The sequence below is a fragment of the Diadema antillarum genome, unplaced genomic scaffold, assembly GCF_040938485.1.
Source record: "Diadema antillarum isolate AM-2024a unplaced genomic scaffold, OU_Dant_1.0 scf00000103, whole genome shotgun sequence".
NCBI classification, from domain to species: domain Eukaryota; kingdom Metazoa; phylum Echinodermata; class Echinoidea; order Diadematoida; family Diadematidae; genus Diadema; species Diadema antillarum.
Genome location: NW_027270992.1, coordinates 5009361 through 5031170, shown reverse-complemented (window position 1 = coordinate 5031170; position 21810 = coordinate 5009361). Strand labels below are relative to the sequence as shown.

General features: G+C 39.2%; 1 protein-coding gene across 1 annotated transcript in view; it reads right to left on the bottom strand.

Annotated features, from left to right (window-relative positions):
* The window catches only part of LOC139719036 (protein patched homolog 1-like), a 79948-nt gene that overhangs the window by 27797 nt on the left and 30341 nt on the right, over positions 1 to 21810 (bottom strand). Inside the window, exons 5-13 of the mRNA XM_071630480.1 lie at positions 21131 to 21200; positions 20172 to 20269; positions 11073 to 11187; positions 10417 to 10509; positions 9713 to 9834; positions 7401 to 7548; positions 6739 to 6870; positions 5973 to 6131; positions 2588 to 2680 (exon numbers count right to left, since the gene is read on the bottom strand). Coding sequence (XP_071486581.1) covers positions 2588 to 2680; positions 5973 to 6131; positions 6739 to 6870; positions 7401 to 7548; positions 9713 to 9834; positions 10417 to 10509; positions 11073 to 11187; positions 20172 to 20269; positions 21131 to 21200 — 1030 coding nt within the window. The remainder of the gene's footprint in view (positions 1 to 2587; positions 2681 to 5972; positions 6132 to 6738; positions 6871 to 7400; positions 7549 to 9712; positions 9835 to 10416; positions 10510 to 11072; positions 11188 to 20171; positions 20270 to 21130; positions 21201 to 21810) is intronic.

Below are 21810 nucleotides of genomic sequence, written 5' to 3'. Positions count from 1 at the left end.
CAAAAACATTACTTAGCCAGCGAGAAGAGGCAGGTACACCCCACGGTGCTGAAATATAAATCATCTGTCCTGTTGCTTCGTCAAAAAGACTTATGGGGAAAATTAACCTGCAATACTTGCTGCATCTTCAGTACTGGTATTCTACACTCGGAATCTGAAATCAAGAGTGAAACTAAAGATTCCATTCCATAAGACTTTTACAAACAACTCGAGAAATGTCAGCTCAGACCACAGCCTGCAAAGTGCTTGAGAAAGTCATCTTAATTCTGTGTTTGTTTGTTTGTTTGTTTGTTTGTTTGTTTGTTTGTTTGTTTGTTTGTTTGTTTGTTGCTTGCTTGCTTATTTTAAATCAGAAAAGAGACAAGTGAGGACTTCACAAAATAATGACAAGCTATTTACTTTGTGATCACATGCAAAACACAACACAGTATCAAGGTCATGCAGGTCTGGAAAATTTTGACTCAGAGTAGAAAAATACAAGACTTGATGAAAGACACAGATGGATCGTCTATCTTTTTTTTTTTTTTTTTTTTTGGGGGGGGGGGGTAATTGAGGGTACTGAGTTTTGAGATGGAATGTACTGGCATTTTGTGGTTGTTAAATTTATACAATCTCCATTCACATTACAACGAGCATTGATTTGCCTGTATAATACCTGCACAGCTCTGTGGCAGCAATCTGCGGTAATGAACGCGTACAAAAGAACAGTCACATTTCAGTAGAGTCTTATTCCATCACAGGCCCGGGCGAGCTTGGACGCCCCCACCCTCCCGACCGACCCGAGCCTCCGGACCAAGTCATCCCTGTAATTCTTGATGGACGAGAGATGAGATGGTTCGGGACGGGCCGCATTCATCTTAATTTGCTCACACTGTATTTGCACTTTCCTCCCTGGGGGGTTCTCAGATGTATAGTTCTGGGGGGACGACTTCTCCTTCTCCATACTTTGGGATCCCACGGAAAAACCGGGACCAGATAATGAACTTTGATGGGCTAGTGCCTCCTTTGAACAACCAGTTTCAAATTTCAGACCTCACACCGGAATATGAGAGCCGACAGATTGTGAAATCTCCAACAATGCGCCCGCCGTTATGACAAACGTTTTCAGCTTTACATATTTCTCTCCCAGGATATTTGACAATGCTATCATATTATATTTTCTGCTGTGCTGCAGAAGTAAAAAAAAAAAAAATATGAGAACCCTTTTACTTGCATTATGCATCATCCAATGAAAGTGGAACTTTGGATTACAACTCAAAAGTCATCACAGAAGCAGGATTACAAAGACTATGTTATGTTTGTACAATGCATTATACATCATTTTCGACATCTGCCACTTCTTTTACACTTCTACTTCATGCATTCCTTGATAAGATTTGACATTGTAAGATTTTCCATTTATCAAGTCATTCAATGCTCTGATACACATAGGGATTCCTTCATGCGAAAGCTTTATACAAAATCATGGCTATTTGGGATATTTGGCAGCAAATGTATGCTATCTTTCCATCTCCCTATTTTCCACCATTAAACCATTTGAGTCTAATTATGATGGGATTAAGTTGAAAGTAAAAAGTCTCCCATGATACGCAAGACATCATATGCATTATGAAATTCCACTGAATCATTACATCCAACTCACAGCACACAGCAAATTAGCGCATTCTACATATACATCACACATCATACATCAAGACATGACAATGAAAAGTCATCCATACACACCCACACATATTCTCATTCTTTATGTTGGTATCATTCGTCAACTGTCCATAGAAATGATCCTTGTTCATATTCAATGCTTCTTCAGTTGAAGGGATGGTGTAGCTTTGGTTGAGATGGGGGACTCAGATTTCAACTCTTTGCAAGATTTGCAGAATTCAAAGTTTATCTGATGAAACAGAGTTTGAAATGGCTGAGATAAGCAAAAACAAAGTATAACAAAGTGGTTAGGACAACGCTGTTCTTGGATATCTCAGCCATTTCAAAAATGATTTTCATTGACTAAACTTTCAATTCCTCTTTAAAGAATTGTATGCTCATTAATATTTCATATAAATGGTTTCTAATCATTTCCCAAATAGTTGATACTGAGTCTCCATCTCAACCATAACTGTACCAACCCTTTCATAGTAAATGGGCACAAATCATTCCAATCCATTGCAAATCCAACACACTGACAGAAAGAGGAAATATTGTGTAGTGTGTACACTGGAATTCTGTGGCATTTCCACTCGATAAAAAGGTAGGTGAGGTACAATGTACTTTTCAGTCCAATCATCTGTGCTACATACCACGACACTTCAAACATGGCAAGAATGCCACATTTCCAATCCACTTAAATTCATAGGGGACAGGTCTGTTTGGACAATCAAGGCTGATCACTGAAATTTTGACAATGATTTAAATTTTTGTCTAATAGTTCTGATCAGCTTCCAACATACAGAATGTAACTTTTTTTTTCAAACATCCAGATTAAAGTTTGCCATACTTCAGAAGGTCTAACGATTGGTAGTTCATCAGATTCATATTAGTCAGAAGCATTCTTCTGCATCCGTCACACCATCCACAGTGGTTTTCTACTCACCCTTAGTGGAATTTCTGAAGGTATTGAGGTAGATGTGTGTGCGAGTAGGAACATGTCGTCCACGCCGACTCCAAGTGCTAAAAATGGTAAAACCTGCAGAAAAGTGGAAACGAGAAGAAAAGCTCGGCGTAACTAGATGTCTGACACCGGTTCCATGTGCTAAAAATGGTAAAACCTGAAAGTGGCGATGTGAGAAAGAGGAGCACTGTGTGACTAAATTTGTTACACGGAAAAAAACAGAAGAAATGAGAGAAAACAGAAAGAGAGAGAGAGAGAAAATATATACGTAGTAACAGGGAAAGAAACCCCATTAAACTCTGGAGCTTGGAGGTTAATCAACGACTAGGACATCGGGGTCAATAAAGTGTGTCAAGTAACACACAGAAGGAAACAGATTTGCCCACTACACTTGCCGTTGCTATCTTTTGTGCCTCTTCTTGTTCTTTTTTTCTTTTTTTTTGTGCTTCTGGTGAAGAATGGAAGTCACAGAGAAAAAGGGGAGATGTTTCTGTGGTACATATCAAGCACTGCATAGTACAGTGTCTAACCCTACCCGGCAAATTTGTACACCACTGAAGGCACAATATAGTTCCACTTGCTTAACTCTTTGCAAGAAGGTATCACCTCTTTGGTCTTCCTGTGCTGAAGTGAGTGCAAGTAGGAACATGAGGAACAGAAGCTATCAGCTGTCTCTTTCTTTTCTTTTCTTTTTTTTTTTTTTGGGGGGGGGGGAGGAGGGTATCTTCAAAATCACTCATATCAATCATAACTGTTAGGACCATCTTAAAAGGAAGTGTTCAAGCATACTGCCAATTTCTGCTATTGAAGAAAACTATGTTGATCGGTGAGCTCATCGTCCAGTACATCTGAGTTCCGTGCAGGCTTCTTTTTTTTCTTTTTTTTTAATGCTTTATAACAATGCTTTGATTTACTCCAGCATCAGTAGTCTGCAATTACAGACTGACCTTTATAAATGTACTGCAAAGAAATAGTTTCGTTGCTCCAAATATGGGATTGCTACGATAAAATCATCTACTTCATAAAGGTACAGTGTATAATCTGCTAACCGAATATTTTATCGACAGTAGATTTAGATGCACTTGCATCAATGCATGTTTGGTGGGATCACAGACGTGAAAGTACCACCGGAACCCGCTGTCCCAAAGTTCAGAGCACGCAAAATCAAAGTGCCTTGGCACCGAGACTAGGTCAGGACCACATGCATAGCTGGAGTCCCTCTGGGGCCCCCTGCACCAACCATGTGACGCTCTGACCCTTGACCTTTCTCATTAGTTTCGATGAGTGATGCCTGCCTGTATTAGCCCATATGCATTGAACCTTTCTCTTCCTCCTTACACACGGTGTCTCCTCTCTCTCACTCTCTCTCTATCTTTCTCTCTCTCTCTTTCTGCCCCCTTCTGCTATTCTTCCATATTCTACGCTTATCACACGTTGACTATAATCAGTTGGGTATGGTGAGCTATCTCCTTGAACTAGAAGTTCCTAGCATAGCCATTCATCCCTTATTCTTTCCTTCTATCTAACTGTTTATCTTGTCAAATATTCTCCCGTCTTTTGTGCATCCACTTCCTTCAAACCACTTTCGATTCAGTTATAGTTTGCAATCTCACACCCCAATTTCTGCTTCTCCAAGTCAGCGTTTTTCCAAAAAAATTTTCCCAATCTCAATTTCTTTTTTCAATTTGACTTTTAAACATACTGCAATCACAGTCTTTCCCAGCTTATTTTTTGAATATCTCTTTATTTTACTCTTTATCTTTTGTTTTTCAACAAACTGCCACATCTTCAGTGAGAGTATGCACACATATGTGTGTGACATCACTTTCTTTTACTCTCTTTTCATCCACATTCTTTCCAACATGTGGGGACATTTATGAATGAACACACAAATCATCTTATACTTTATTCTTCCTTCTTGTTCAATCATTCTTTGCATGAAACAAAACATTTTTCATAAGGCACTCTCATCCTTCCTCTGAATCTGCACTTTAGCTCTGCCCACTAATTTTCCCTCAGAATATTTTTCCCACTCAAAAATCAAGTCACCTCTCCACTCTCCTTTTCCCCATCATTCGTTCACTTTCAGTGTTTTCTTTTCGTTCCCTCCATCCTCCCTCTTCCAACCCGGAAAAAAAAAAAGAGAGGATGTGATCCGACAAGGGAGGAAGACAAACAGAGGAGACCCCCATTAGGCCTTTCTTGCCTCCAACCGTCAGGCATCACGGAGATGTTTTTACACATGTCGCCTCCGTCAAAGGGGGGCTGTTTTGCCGGTCCCAACAACACACTACCATCACCACCACTACTACTACCACCACCATCATTATCATCACCCTAACCCAGCGCTCCCCCTCCCTGGCCGGGAACGTGTTTTTGCACATGTCGCCTTCGTCAAAAGGGGGGCTCATTTTGCCAGTCCAACAACACACCACCACCACTACTACCAACACCATCATCACCATCACCACTCCAACCTGACCCTCCCCCTCCCTGGCTCCCGGGCGACACCCAATGGTTGGGGGGAGGTGATGGGAATATTTCAATCAACTCATCCTCTCCACAAAAAATAGTCTTGGTAATGTGAAAAGGTAGTCGCCCTTGCATGTATCTGTGCTGGCTGCAACATGCAGGTTTCACACACACACACACACACACACACACACACAAAAGGAGTCTCATTGCTCACAAGTTCACATCAAACTTGTCTTACAAACACACCCCTCAATTCAGATGAGGCTATTGGCTACTTCCTATCATAGTACTGTCTTCAAATTAGGAGTTATTTGAAGAATGCCTCAGTCAAATGTAAACATCAGAAGTCGAATTTGCCACTAAAAGTAGGAGAGCATGTAAATGGATGTACTAGCTTTCAATGTCATGTTGCCGAAATACAACAATGGGGTGACAGGATACAAAGAAACAACACTATCAGTAATCTATTAAACATTTGACCCATGCCAGTTACAAATACATATGAAAGTAGTGCCACATGGTTTAAAATACAAAACGACAAGTGGAGCTAGTAATATGTTATAATATCGGTAAAAGGAGCACATTTTGTCTGCCATACAGAAGATGCTGACAGATAAATGATAAATTTCAGCAAACCCCCCCCCCAAAAAAAAAAACGAAGACTAATACTTGTCCTCAGTCCCACTACTATGTCTTTCATGATGTAATCCTGTTTCCCCACTTTTTTTTTCCAACAGAGTAATTCAAAACAGCAACAATGCAGGTAAGGCATTAGCAAACAAGGGTGTTCAAAATTGAGCAGAATAGGATACAACAACAAAATCGAGGCAAACAAAGCACATTTAACAAACACGTAAGTATGCAAAGGAAAAGAAGACTTTATCCAGTCTACCTGAGTTGTAGATGCGTTGAATACAATGCCAATAAGAGCGCAGAAGCCAAGCCCTGCAGAGACGGAGCCTGCCACCAGCAGCACCCCAAAGAGACCCAGCCCACCCTGGGAGAGGACCCCATCGTACAGCTTCATCATCGTCAACGTGGCGTACATCACCTGCGTGACAAAGAGGATGCAAAAATGTTCATCCACAAAACTTCAATACAACTAAGTGATCTTGGCAAAACCATGGGGTTTGTTTTCACTAGAGTCTACTCTAGAAATAGACTTGGAACAAGCTTGTAAAATAGAGTTCAGGGCTTTTTATACTACCCAACACAATCTGGCTGTTTTCCATGGAGAAGGCAGTCTACATGACTTCATATGACTCAAGGGGATATATGACTGGAAAAATGGCTGGACTGCCGTACTTGACTAAGATACTGTATAAAGGAATTGTGTCCACAGACATTAATGGGGTATTTGCATCCACCTACATGTACTTGAGCAGATCACATCACTGCACTTACATCAACAAATGTACAATGTGTGATGACCAAAGTATTTTGCAAGAGAGCAATGTCAACTATAAGATTCAAGAAAGAAGATGGGAAATTATCTTATTTCCTAACTTGGTGGAGTACATGAAGGTATACAGCTTGAAGAGTTTTCCAAGACACACAAACACAGTTTTCACAAAAGATATGAGATACTGAGGAAATGAGGAGGAAATGAGGAAGAAAAGACATCTAGCATATGGGAGTCTTTAAAAAAAAAAACGTACCATGATTGCGTAACCCATGGCAACCCTGACGACACTCGTCTGGGAGAAGTCTTTGAGGAGGTCATTGAGGGAGGCGGAGGAGAGTGCATTCACGTCTTGAGTTGAGTTGGTCATCGTGGAGTTGCGCACGACCTGACAAAAAATGTTCGGGGAAACAATCGTAGAGTGAAATATTAAAATCTGTAATAATCAAAATCTGTAATAACTAAAATCTGTAATGATCAAAAGAGGTAATCATTGTCAGCATAAGAGTTCAGACAAGTTAAAAAAAAATTTAAGACTGATGAAACACTGACTTGTCATATGATATATTACTGTATCACCTGACAAACAAAATGTAGCAAAACTGGAAAAGATCAGGGTAACTTTTTAGTTTGATCATACACAAAAACTTGTTACACAAGAGAAGAAATAGGCAGCTTGAGGATACATCTTTTGAAAACACATTGGTTTGCATACATATATTAGATAAACACAAAGAAATCAAACCTCCTTTAATGATAAAGAAACACACAAGATGTTAACCCGTTGAACACTACTCCCAAATACACTCGGGCAGGTGTCTATGGGAAACGCTTGTTCACACGAAATCAGCTCATCCACAATGGGTTGAGAGGAACTCACACCCAGTGTCCAGCTCTGGACATTGCTGGAATACTTACGTTTGTGAATTTCCTCTGCCACTCCTCCAGGATGGACCGCGCTTTGTCCTCCGTCCACCTGATTTCGTCCACCTTGATGTGGTTCTTCCACGCCTCGTACATGTCCTTCTCTCCCCTGAGCTGAATGACCGTCTGGAGGGCTTCAGCACTGCAGGTTTTGGGGGTTTTTTTAGGGGGGGGGGGAGAGGGTTAATAGAATCTTCCCTCTGACAGACACCTGTCAATCAATCAATGCTTGTCATTCCTAAATACCTAACTCTTCTTGTTCCCCAACTTCTAACGTAATCTTGACGTACAATGTATGTGCATACAATGTATGTGCATACGAGGAGGTAATACTTTCCGTCTGATCTCACAATATCATTTCCTCAATGATACCAAAGGAATTGAATTCATGTCCTAAACAAGACCCAGGGTGCTACATAACTTTTTGTTACTACTTGCCCAGTCGGGCAAGCAAATTTTCAAACTGTTGCAGAACACTTGCCCGAAAGTGAATTTTACTTGCTCGGAAAGTAAGTCCAAAGATATAAGAAAATGATAAAAAATCACTTGAAAAGCCAACGGCTTGATAAAACTCGATCATTTGAATAAACAGCACATGTGGGGAGTAACAAACTTGGTTCGATAGAGTTTTGGTGTTGGATTGGTGGGACTTTTTCATGTAAGTGTTGGGAAGTAAAGATGGCTTCAAAACTTTTTGCTTGCCCAATTCGGGCAAGCATTTTCTCTCATTGTTTCGAAACACTTGCCTGGCTTTGATTTTTACTTGCCCCGGGCAATCGGGCAAGTGCTTATGTAGCACCCTGCAATACCTCGAGGATAAACCTTACATGACCATTTTTACCAAGACTCTTTTGATGTTGGGATATTTTCCAAAGTATTTTTTTTTCTTACATGATTTTTCTTGAACGATATCTCAAGATATGTTGAAGGAAGTGTATGTGAAAGGCAATGAATGCTATATAGAAGTCAGCCAAATTATGCCCATCCCACAGTTTGGCAAGTTTCCTACAAACTGGACACCTCAATTTCCTGGATCATTCATTCATTCGTTCATTCATTGGACAATAATAATCCAAATCACCTGTTTCACTGAAAGATCATCATCAAGACTGACCATGCCATATCTTTCTCTATTCTTGACATACACACAAACACAAACACACAACACAAATGCACACATACACAAACACAAACACAAATGCCACAATGACAGGCAAATGACCACACATACACCCTACCATCTCAAACCCTATACATCAAGACACTGTTCAACACCCACTGGTGTCTACACATGTCCTCTGGCTTAGATTTGTGAATGTAAGGTGCAATCATTCACAAGTAGAAATATAGGCATTTAGACAGGTGGATGATGTATACATAAGTATGGGAACAGTCTTTCAAGATCTATACATGTTATGGGCAATGCGTCCCCGATCAAGTAGCACAGCCACCGATAATCTAATTATCGTGAGGGTTCCGTCACCAGTGCCTGGAGATGAATGGAGGACATCTTGCGACTGATTTCGCCGAAAGATATCCCACAAAACTGCCAGTGACAAATCACACTTGACTAAATGACATGTGTCTTGGAAATATTTGCCTAACACTACATGGAAACAAATTAATGGGGAACTTCCCATATTTCTTCAGGGCTTGAGGGCCTGATACTTGATTACATCTATTGCACTTATACAAGAGAACTTGTTTTGAACACCATTCTTCAGTTCAGTAATAATTCATGTACACAACATTGCCTTATTGAGAAGTGATGTATGTCATTCAGATTTGTTTTTTGTTTTTAATTAAAGGGCAAGTTCACCCAAATATATGTGTGCATTGAGTGAAAGCAGCAGTATCAGTAGAACACACCCCTGAAAGTTTAAGAAAAATCAGACAATCAATAAGAATGTTCATATTTTGTGCAAAGTATGTTCCCCCTGGTTTCTGAAACAGTTAAAGTCAAGTGCTCTTTCATTTTGCTAGAAAATATGGAAGAACAGTGAATTCTCTTTATATTTTTGTTTTAAATACTGTTGTTCTGCAGTGATGTTGCAACCTGTTTCAATCTTCTCATCCAGCGATTGCAGCATGGAAGCTTTAAAAATTTATAACTTTTGAACAGACCGTCCAATTTTTCTCAAACTCTCACTGACGTGTTCTTCTAATATTACTGCTAATTTTTCTCAAACTCTCACTGATGTGTTCTTCTAATATTACGCTAATTTTTCTCAATAAGTGACTTTTATATTTGGGTGAACTCATCCTTTAAGCTGAGGGAAAAGAGACAGGAGCTGTCAAAATCTCACCTGTTGATGATGCCACTCTCATTCTTGGTCACCCCACCAATGATGAGCTCCTCCGGCCACTGCATATAGCGGCTGGCAAAGCCAGCGCAACCCCCGGTCAGCTGGCTAGCAATGTCCGGAATCTTGGGGGTGGAGGAGGTTAGGGGTTATCCAGAGAATATTGGGGGGGGGGGGGGGGAGGGGATAAAACAATGAAAACTTGAATACTCTGAAAAAAAGGACCAAAGTCAGATTTCTTTCACTTCTTGGTCTTTATCATGCTCCCCCTTCAATCAAAGTCATAGAAACAGCAGAGCTCAAATTTGTGAGTAAATAACTACCAATATAGCAAAGATGAAGGGATGAGCAGAAAAACAGACAGCTTCGCCGTCATTGATGACAGGTGGAAATTACTTGCTTTGAAAGCTGACAATGAACTAGCACAGAGTATCCATTATTGCCAAACTCAAATGCTCCTATTTTTCTAAAACAAACAATGTACTCATCTGAACCATCTGAACACAGAGGCAAGTAAGCACTTGCACCTTCCACAAGAATAAAAAAGTGGTATAATATTTGCATAGAACCTGACATGCAGAACACAAAAGACTTCATGGAGGAAAAATATAATCAACATCTGCACTGTATATATGGATATTACATCCTTCAATCATCAAACACCATTCACATGAATGAAGAGAGAGGCAGTTGCCATGGTTACTTACCTCACCGGACTGTTTGTTGGGTGCCATATCAGGGCATTCCTGGTCCTGAGGGTTGAGACAAGGTTTCACCTGATATGCATGCCCAATACCCGTCTGGAAGGGGGGAGGGGCAGGAGGGGGGTTGGGGCGAGAACAGGGCAGAGGGGGGATGGGCGAAAAGTGGGGTGCAAGAGACACAAACAAGATGAAATGTGTTAATGGATGCAATAAAATTCAGCACAGTTAGAACCCGTCAACAGCAAATGATTCAAACAAACTTAAAGACATTTGTACCATTGTAGACATCTCTAAAATAACTATCACTCAGCATTGCTGATGGTTATCAGTCTGGGAGTTTCCTTATTACACCATAACTTAGGGATGATACAGAATGACATCGTACAATGTACCATTGCGTTAACGGTTTAACATACATGAACTATCATTGTAAAGCAATTTTTTCGTTTCTACAAAATTCTATCAGTGAATGTTCAAATTATGTTTACAAAAATTTTCAAATTACAAAAAGATATCCTAAACTTAACAAAGAGATAAATATAAATTGAATAAAGGGGAAAAACAAGTGCTAAATTTCAACTGAAGAGATGTAAGAGCTACCCTGTTGTACAGACCACTTACTTATCAAAATAGAAACAAGGCATGTAAATGATACTTACTCTATTAATGATATCCTCAAAGGCCTCTGGAGAAAAATAATCTTCATAGCCCTCAAAGAGTTTTATCAATCCAAGAGGATCTAGAGATGTCCATCTTAGAGTTTTATTATAATTTCTGCAGGTAAGAAAAAAAAAAGAAGACTTCTCTGGTAAGCAAAAGTAGCATTTGAAGAAATTTGTTCTCTAAATTTACATGGAAGAACAATTGAACATTGTAGAAACAAAAGTACGGTGAATGTTTAACCCAACCTCATACTTGCACATAATTTATAGCAAGTACCAATTTGTCTCCATGTGGATAAATCATGAATCGAATGAAGATGTAATTAGGCCTACATAATAATTATTCTGTATCACCACAAATCCGTGTATCTGGGGGCAGATGCCACAACATTTAAAGATATGAACATACAAGACGCTCTCAAACACTTCATACAAGACTACCCCCACAGTTTATGGAACTCAGAATAGAAGATACAGAAATTCCTCTTGTTTTCATCAAATTTATCAACAATCAAATTGCAGCGTAAAGTGTGAAATGAAAACAAACGCCCTGGCTCTCCTCCTGAAAACTCTCCCATGAGTTTGGAATGACCATGAATTTTCACTCCCGTATGATCGCCTCCTGAAAAATTGTTAGTCCTATTGCAGGGTTGATGGCTACCAATCAAAAATGGCCCAAATGTTTTTACTCAAACCCGTGAGAGCAAACTGGAGTTGAAGCACTCCACTGCAGCACACACACACACACACACACACACTTAACAAAACAAAAACAAAACAAATCAAAACAAAACAATATTTTACACAGGAAGGGAACGGAGTGACCAGCTATGACCCTAGGAAGAAATCACCACGTCTTAACACCAGGGAGGATTCCAGTTTGAGAACTTTTCTCCTCCTCCTCCTCTTTCCTCCTTCTAGTTCTCATGTCTCCTAGTTAGCAGCCAGGTCATTGACTCGTGGCTCCAATTTGCATACTACTCCGGTGGTCACCATGGAGAAAAGACAGGGGGAGATTGCCCTCACTGGATGGATGCTGGCCCTAGTACGGAGAACTAGTGGAGGAGGGTAATACTCCCTTCCAACTCCAACCGGCAACCAAATGGAGCACTGTCTCCCAAAAGCTAAGACTCTGCAACGGTTACAAAAACAAAGCCAGATCTGCAAATTGTCAATAAGATTTTTGTTTTATCACTAATTCCACTGTTTTGGCTTTGTTATGACTAGACAAAAAATGCACATAATCTTTCCTGCTTTCTTTCTGTGGGACATGAAAGTGAACTGCTGTATTTGAGAATCACAAAGTATCTTCATGTGACAGCACCACAAAACCTATTTCATCAATCGCGATACTTCGCTTAGAGAGAAAACATACAATGCAAAACAAAATGACCACCTTTCAATAACTTACATGTAAGACAACAACAGTGTGTCTTCAATGCATATAGGCCTACACAGTAGTTATATGCATATATGCAAACGCTTGCCAAAGGCACTGTTTTGGAAGTGAGTTGACTTGTGTTACTCCTGCAAGGTGGGGGATATGCTATTTGTTTGAAGATCCTCCTTCAGTGCTCAGGCCCTTGAAGTCATGGGATGGAAGAGGGGTTTACACATTGGGCACGTCTTGGTAAGTAGGGTGAGAAATGTAGGGTGACTGACCGGGTAGAGAAACACTTCGTGAAAAAAAATAAGGGGGGGGGGGGGGGTGTGCTACACTCCACTCCTGCCACAACAAAACAACCAGCATCACGGAAAAAAAAACAGAAGAAAAAAAAATGGGGGTTACAAACTCTGGAGCATCTAACAGCTGGCTGGAGAATTCCTGCTCGAAATAAAAAGTCGCCGAGCAAATTGACGATGGCATCTCCACACTTGTTACTGCTCCTAAAAATGGAGAAAACAGATGCGTCCCAAAGCTCGGACCCACCTCTGCCTTTTTTCTCTGCACCCTCGTCAAACAAGTCCAAAAAGATAATATTGATTCTCCGGATCATATATGTACCGGGGATGTCAATCACAAAGAGATGGGCCCCCCTTTCAATTTGGCAATGTCCAGTTCAGATCGAGGTCGCATCCATTTAGCCACGATGACAATGGTCATCTTCATTTCGAACCCGCCAATCAAGACTGAAAGAAGTATGCAAGGCACAACTTGCATCCAGAGCAAGACAACTACCGAAGTACAACAGGGACATTCGCTGGACGTTCACTGATCACTCAAATTTTGTTGCAAAGACTCCTTCATGGAAGAGGAAAAGAAAGCACATCTTGATCATTACTCTAAAAATGACATCAATATCTTTCTTGATGCAAAGTGCCACTCCTCAAAATCCAAAACCTCTTGATATAATCTGCAAGACTGTCAATAAGTAAAGTTCACAGAAATCGCCCCAGCTTGAGAAATGAATCCTGTAAACATTGCCACTTTAACAGAAGATGTGCATACAAATTGCGAATAAAACAACAAACTGCATCTAGGGAAAGTTGACACTATCCAATATCAATTTTCCTGGCCCATTCCCACCCCCTCCCCCACCCTTGCCAACTTCCTCTTTCAGTATTAAACTTGTGTGATGAACAATGGTGCCTAATCCCATGGCCATGGCATTTAAGTGACCCAGAGAACCACACACAGACTGGCTTTCTTTCTGCCCATGTCTAACCTTGACCTTGGGGTTGATTTGACTTTGTGTGTGGCAACCCGACTGACGAAACTACTCTACCTGCACCCAGACACAATTTTCCTGGAATCCAATCAGTATTTTTTTTTTCTTCTCCCTCTGACAGTGACTATGGCTCAACTTTCCAGCACAGTACGGCATGCCCCAGGAGAGAGCTATATTTTGTAGCTGGACCCTTACCACCAGTTTATGGCATATTGTAGGAAATAATAGGGCACATCAAACTAGGTCGATTCCATCAAAATTTCCATTAAATTCCACATTACGGCCACAGTATGAATTTGGTATCCAAAACACCTGCATCTTTCGGAAAAATCTCCTAATGTAGATTTGTGATTTAACATTAAATTTTTGGAGAGGCTGAATCAGAAGATGCAACATCAAGATCATCTTGTAATATTCACCAACATGGATATCAACATGTGGGATAAGGCATTCAAGTTTGGTCTGCATAACAGTTAAAGGCTATCACATAAATATTTGATTGTTGAGACTTTGGAGTCTTCCATTACTATTGTTATTTTTCATCTATAACCCATTTTTTATTAAAACAAATTTCAGAATGCCTAATAACATCTTTTTTTGGTAAAGTACATATATCCTTGACTACTCGCAGACATAAGGAAATTACCAGTAAGCACTACATATTTTCCCCCTGCCAACCGAAGTAGTATAAGTCAAGTGCTCTTTATTTTGCTAAAAACTGAAAATGTGTAGATTTTTCACTCAATTTCCGGTTTCTTTCAATATTGTTCCAGTTCTATGACATTACATAATTACTACAGCCTTCTCGAGTAGCGATGGTAGGGTCAAAACATTACAGATTGTAACTCTTGGACAGATTGCCCAATTTTCCTTAAAATTCATTGATGTGTTCTACCATTCTAAACCATTATGCTGTATTTACAGAATCCACATGTATACTTGGGAGTACGTTGCCCATTAATTGCTTTCAGCATTTTTCCACCTATAAAAAACAAACGAATAAACACTGAAATGTACACCATAGACCAAGGGTCACACATACATCAATTCATTAATGTTCCTTTCAATAGCATACCACAAATGGAAAGTTTTCTGGAGCACAGAAGGTGAACTGGCCTAGTGGTTGGGGGATTGACAAAGAATTCACCACCAATGGTTCAATTCCCGAGGCGCATCAATGTGGCAGAGAAGGAGAGTTACAATCAAAGCCACTTCTTGGGGAAATACTAGTCTTTAAAAACAAAAACAACTAGAGATTGTAATTTGTCATCACTGACAAATTAAGGTGATCCGATTTTTTTTATCAATGATTCGAGTCCTGATCGCAATAGGCATGACCATACAAGTTTCATCTCTGTTTAGAGACATTGTCCGTGTGATGTTTGCATTCTCATTTAGAAAAGGGAGTCATATCTGCCATCTTTGGTACCAAATTCTGTATACACTGAATAACGAAGATACAGCAATGAATACATATGACCTTTGACCCACCTTTGCACTCCCAAGATTGCATCTGATGAAATAGTGGTTATTTTGTGAAATGATTCTCGCGACATCGTCGATACGTGTGAAAAATATGGGAAAGATAGGACAGGTATTCACTAAGATACAAGATGAAACATTTATGACCTTTGACCCTAATTTACATACCCAAGATGTTGTCCGATCTAGTAGTTGTTATTTTATGAAATAATGTACGAGACATGAACTAAACATGTGCAAAATATGGGGGTGATAGGGCGTGTTTTTCTTGAGTTATTGCAAAGAAAGTTGCAGAAAGAAAGAAATATCTCAATACATAGAAGATAAGCTTTAATTTCAACCAATTTTTTATCGTCATCCCGACATCGTATGAAAAAACAAAGGAAATAAAACGATAGCGCAAAGTCTCAGCTACAACATATTAAAATCTGGGAGAAATTCACCGAAGGGTAAGTGAGCTAGTGCTCGATAAAGACAATCATGTCAATTTTCACATTAAAGAAAATTCCCTCCCATAGAGATAACACGTCATAACGAAGATACAAAAAGAAGTACATATGACCTTTGACCTCAAATTGTACAGACAAGATGGCATCTGAGTAAAAAGTGGTTATTTTGTGAAATGATCCTTGTAACATGGTCTTTGCGTATGCAAAATATGGGAAAGATAGGACATGTATTCACTAAGATACAGGGTGAAACACTTATGACCTTTGACCCTAATTTACATACCCAAGATGGTGTCCGATCAAGTAGTTGTTATTTTATGAAATAATTCACGTGACATGAACTAAACATGTGCAAAATATAGAAGGATAGAGGCCGTTTTTCTTGAGTTATTGCAAAGAAAGTTGCAGAAAGAAAGAAATATCTCAATACATCGAAGATAAGCCTGAATTTCAACCCAATTTTTTGACGTGATTCTGACATCGTATGAAAAAACAAAGGGCACACTTACGGTAGCGTAAAGTCTCAGCTACAACATATTAAAATCTGGGAGAAATTTACCGAAGCTTAAGTGAGCTAGTGCTCGATAAAGATAGTCATGTCAATTTTCATTTCCAGAAAAACTGCACTCCCATAGAGATAACACGTAAACTGGTCAAATTTGACAAGATTACTTTTAATCCATTTTTACGAGGTGATACCGTTATCCAATCAAAATATTGTAATTTTATGTTTGAAAGAACATTAAATAAGCTACATCATACTGAAATCTGGGTGAAAATTGACAAAGGACTAGTGAGATATGCTCGAATGAACTTGAAATTTGATGACGTCATTTTGAAAATTTACTTTTTTTACTTTATTAAGAAATTTGATATCTTTTAATCATTTTGTCAGCATTGCCACCCCATGAAATGACATGTACAACTCATCAGCTTTCAAAATATGTACAGAAAATGGGGGGTCACCGTCCATCCTGACGAGTAAAATCGGATTTAAAATTGGCAGTTTTTTGGCATAGTTGCACTGTATATCGCCATTGACGCGCGCGCGGAATTTCAACTTTGACGGGCCCGTATGACGTCATATTGAGTCGGATTGATTTGAAACTTGGTATAAATATTCCTTAACATTTCAGACATCCGATCAAAGTGAAAAAACTGGAAATTTCAATTGCACATGAGCTGTGCGTGCGTATATGCGCGCGCGCGTACGCGTCCGTCCGATTTTTTCAATTTTTCAAAAAATGCTCCAAATGGTCTGAAACGTGTGCAAAAAAATTTTGAGCTCGATTGGAGCATACAAATATTTCAACGCGCGCGTACGCGCACGTTTTAAGAGAATATATGAATTTTGAGAACATGAGTAGAATGCGCATAATTTGAAATATATGTGACGTAAATTTCATTGAAAAATTTCATTCCATTAATGAGATATGATTGAGAATGTGTTTTCATATAATGACGTCATAGTGACGTCACGGTCCACTGATCACAATGATACATTAGATTTGTCGTCTTTGGGACATGATGCATACATGGTATAATTTTGAAATTGATAGGCAGCGGACTTTCTGAGCTAACCTCTGCACAACTTTTGCGGAGAAATAAAGAAAGAAAGAAGAAGAAAGAATCCGTACAGATACAGAAGGTGATCCGAAGGATACTCGGATCACCTAAAAAAAAAAACTGCACTGCCGGGCAGTGCGAACAACCCATCTGTGAGTTCAAAAGAACCCCTTGCACACCTTATTTGTCAACCCAAATAAAATTCCCTTGACCTCAAAATAAACAGCAAAAGGGGAAGGGGGGAAAAGTTTGAATATACCAAGGGCAGGGCTGCCAACATTCACATCACTAATACTGTCATATCATCTCACATTATCACTGTTCAACCACATAAGGAAAGAGTACATTTTACTCAACATGTCAGATGTAAGGCTAATTGATTGACAAATTGCACTTCATTGAGGTAGATGATAAGCACAAATGTATGTCACATGTACAATCATCACTCAATTCTTCTCACTGTACACCTTAAAGGGTGTGTACAGTTCTGGTCGAAGTGAGGATTTAGCTTTAACGTTTTGCGAGATATTCAGAAACCACTCTATGAGATGTCAAAGAGCATGCAATTCTAAGGGGTATCAAAAGTTTATTTGATGAAAATCAGTTTATTTGATGAAAATCGGTTTTGAAGTGGCCGAGATATCCAAAAACAATGTGAAACAAAGAGCTCCTAATAAAGTTGTGGCCTGTAGTCTTTTATCATTATCACTTTTTTTAATATCTCAGCCATTTGAAAACCAATTTTCATCAAATAAACGTTGAATCCTTCTTAAAATTACATGCTCTTTCATATTTCATAGGAGGTTTCTCATTATCTCACTTAGGGATGTAAAAAACATGAATCCCCACCTCAACCAGTACTGTGCAGCCCCTTTAACCATTGGTTGGACTTTATGTCCCCCCCCCCCCCCCCCCCCCCCAACCTCCTGGGGTTAAGCAACATTTCACCATCGTCTACCACCACCTTGGTCTGGTCTCTATCCTTCCTCTCTGCCAAATGTCTGACCATGGACCCTACCCATGGTCTTACAAATAGGGGAACAAGCATGGAGTTTGAGAAGGCGAGACAAAGTGTCAGAGGTACTGAGCAGAAGAGAGAAAGAGAGAGCAGAAAGAAAAGTGGGGATGGGGTAGCAGGATGGAGTAGAGACCACTTGTTCTGCCCCATCAGTGTCAGACACATATTCACTGCATGAGGCCAGTGGTCATTTTCTCTGCCTTTCCAATTTGATGACCTGGTAAGGGAGCAGTCTCCAAGGCACATTAGAAAATAGGGAAACAGACGCACCCAAGGATCCGTTTACACTACTTTCATTCTTCAACACACATACATATACATAGGCCTACTATTTGTAATTAAAACAAAAAACAATAGAATTACCTAGTTTACTACAAGCTTTGTACATTAATCAAAAGTGATTGCTTCCAATGACATAATGTGGTTGAGGTTCTACGATGGTGTATATGTACCATTCCATTACTGTAAAAGCAGACATTTTTGTGCGAGTCATTTTTCGCTCTCTTCCGGGTATGATAAATTTCATGTTTTTCACTTTCACTGAATCAAAGACATGAAATTATGTAACATTTAACAAACAAAAGATTTTGCATGCTTTTATTTTCACACTGGTTTCATGTAAAATGTGTGAAATTGCAACGTGGCAAAAATTTCAACTCTTACAGTAATGAATATATCATTCCAGAGCAGTAGACACAAGACCTTTGCCACATGACTGATAATTTTTCTCCCAAAACTAAAAATGATCAACAAAACCTGTCCAGACAATCTCTGAGATTTTGCTATCTAAAAACCAATAAAAAACAAACAAACAAAGAACACTGAAGATGAAATATTGCAGTACAGTGTATGTAACAAATTAAGGCCAAAAGAGATGTATGGAGTCACATTGGCAATAAATCTTCCTCACAGCACAGCAACAGTCGCCAACACAAACCCACGCAGCCATCTGCTCACAAAGACATTCGTGAGAGAACGAAAACCGCGATCCTGAAATATGTAGTGCACATTACCTCATAAAGTGGGATACTAAACTGGGAGAAATCTCTCCTCAGTCCCAATCTATAGGATCCTATGTAGTGTATGACAGGAATTGTACCAGGACCCATGCATACACACACTTTATATACACACAACAAAAAAGGAACAACCTGACTGCATCTCTAGTGCTATAAATCATCATCTTATGAGAAGCTTACTTGATGCAATCTCTTGATATTTACTGGCCCTGTTCTTACCATCCCTAGAGTTGCTTGACCTTTGACCCCAATGCTAACCCTGATAATTTACAATAACAAAAAAAGTTTAAACAAACACAGATTTGATTTTCAGTGTTTCCCTCACTCTCCTCATGTTTGCCACTCCATAATTACTTTAGCAATCTCTTCCAAATCCTTCCAAAAACTTTTCAGCTACTTTCCATATTATACATGCACACAATCAATGCTGCAACAGTATAGATAAGAGAATAAAAGTAACACGAGGATCATTACAAGCACTAGCCCTTTATAGAAAGCTTCCCATCCTGCAAAAAAAAAAAAAAAAAAAAAAAAAAATCTCCTGAAACTTTCAATTGACATCAAAGTGGCACACATGAAAGTTTACTTAACAATTTCTTTGCAGTCCTGTAGTATGCGCAATTGAAAATCTAAATTTTTCATTATTTTGGAATTAATTCAGGACAAAGCATTTGTCTTTGAATGTTTTAATCACATGACAAAAAATGCTGCTCATAAGCATGAGAAGCAATTAAACTGCCATAGGTTATGTCATCATGGAATGCAATAAATTCACTTCGTTTTCACGTATAACTGCAAGCCAAGAACGAACGCTTCCCAACTAAGGGCTAACACCTGTATACCTCACACGGGGGTCTTTCACATGCTAAACATAAGACTTCAATGGTACTCACGGTATGTGAATGGGACTCTCTGGCCCTAAAAGCTTGGCTCCTTCCCAGAAGCAGTCCAGTGGCGTGATTATTGTACAAGGAATAATGTTCTCTATAATCTGCAGGAAGAAAAGACAAGTCAGAATTATTAAAACTAGATCAAAACATGAAGGAATAGAGGAGAATATTACTGACTCTGATGGTGATCAATATTTTCCAAGTCTCAAGCACTTCTACATAAGGTCCCAAATACTTCAATACTCTTGCTACCATTTCATTTTGCATCATAGCCTAGGGTATAGTATTACTGTAAAACCAGAAATATTTGCAGCATAAAATTTTTGCAAATTGCCACTGGCATTCAGGGCATAATATCATAGAAAAGAACTTTCTTGTGCAATTTAATTTAGTAAATCTTGGCTCTTTGCAAAATTCACAAAAATGTCATGCACTAAAAAAAAAATTCTGGTTTTACAGTATACTGATAGAGAACTTGCATAATTAATCATTACAGCGGTTCAGAACTTAGTTCATAAATCATATAGGCTCTACAGTGTAGACAAGAAATTTTATTCTCTTACAATTGTGGTTCACTTACAGATCTGTTTGCATATAAATCCCCCCCCCCCCCTCCCCCCCTCACAAAATAAGTCTGTAAAATATGTTAATTGATTTGCAATTAATGAAACAATTTGGTTATACAATTACTACCTCTCTTTTGTTAGAATTATGCCAAACAATTCAATGATTTTGCATAAAATGCAGTGACAATAACTACATCAATGAGTGCAGCACAATTCTATGTTCACAAAATTATCACTGACATAGCTTGTCATTAGAAGTGTTTAGACTGTTTCATGAGAAATTACATAACTTTTTTTCTTTGTCTTGGCTATGCTACCACACAATCATATCATTTCACATTGTATCACAGACATTAATGAGATGAAATTGATTCAGGTACATCAAGTAATACTCACACTATCTATTAATAGATCTTCAAAGCTAGGATATTCTGTTATGTAACATAAGTCTTTGAAGCTCCACGTACTGCAGAAAATGGAAAAGGAAATTGGGAGAAACAAGTAGGAAACACATCATACAGTTGAAAAATACTTTTCACAACATTGATGGTAGAGAGTACCAACATATTTTCGCATATTTGTTTCACAGCACAAGATTTGGTGCATTCGCATTGACAGCGAAATACCTTGGTATTTGTAGAATTCCACAGATGAATAGCAATAGTGATAATAATGATTGAATTATAAGCAGATGTAAATTAATCGAATAAAGAGAACAATTGAGAAATAAATGAATAATGTGTTTCATAATGTGATGATTAATAAGCTCAACGAAAGTGGTGAAACTCTTCATTCATACAGAAGAAGAAGATGCACGGATAAGGAGAGAGGGACACTGAACAGAATTCCAGGTTGCACTTGCAGAATTCCAGCGGCAGTAATTGAGTTACGGCACCAAGACGCCCTGCCCCACTGCAGGGGAAGGAGTGACCCCAGTATACCCTCCTCCTCCTCCCTCATCCAAGCCTGAGACACCACCACCACCGGCTCGTAGTCCTGTCCCTCACCCCCTCACTAAGGCCTCTCGACACATTTCACTGGGTCCCCTGCCTACTTCTCCTCCTAAAACTGGGTCA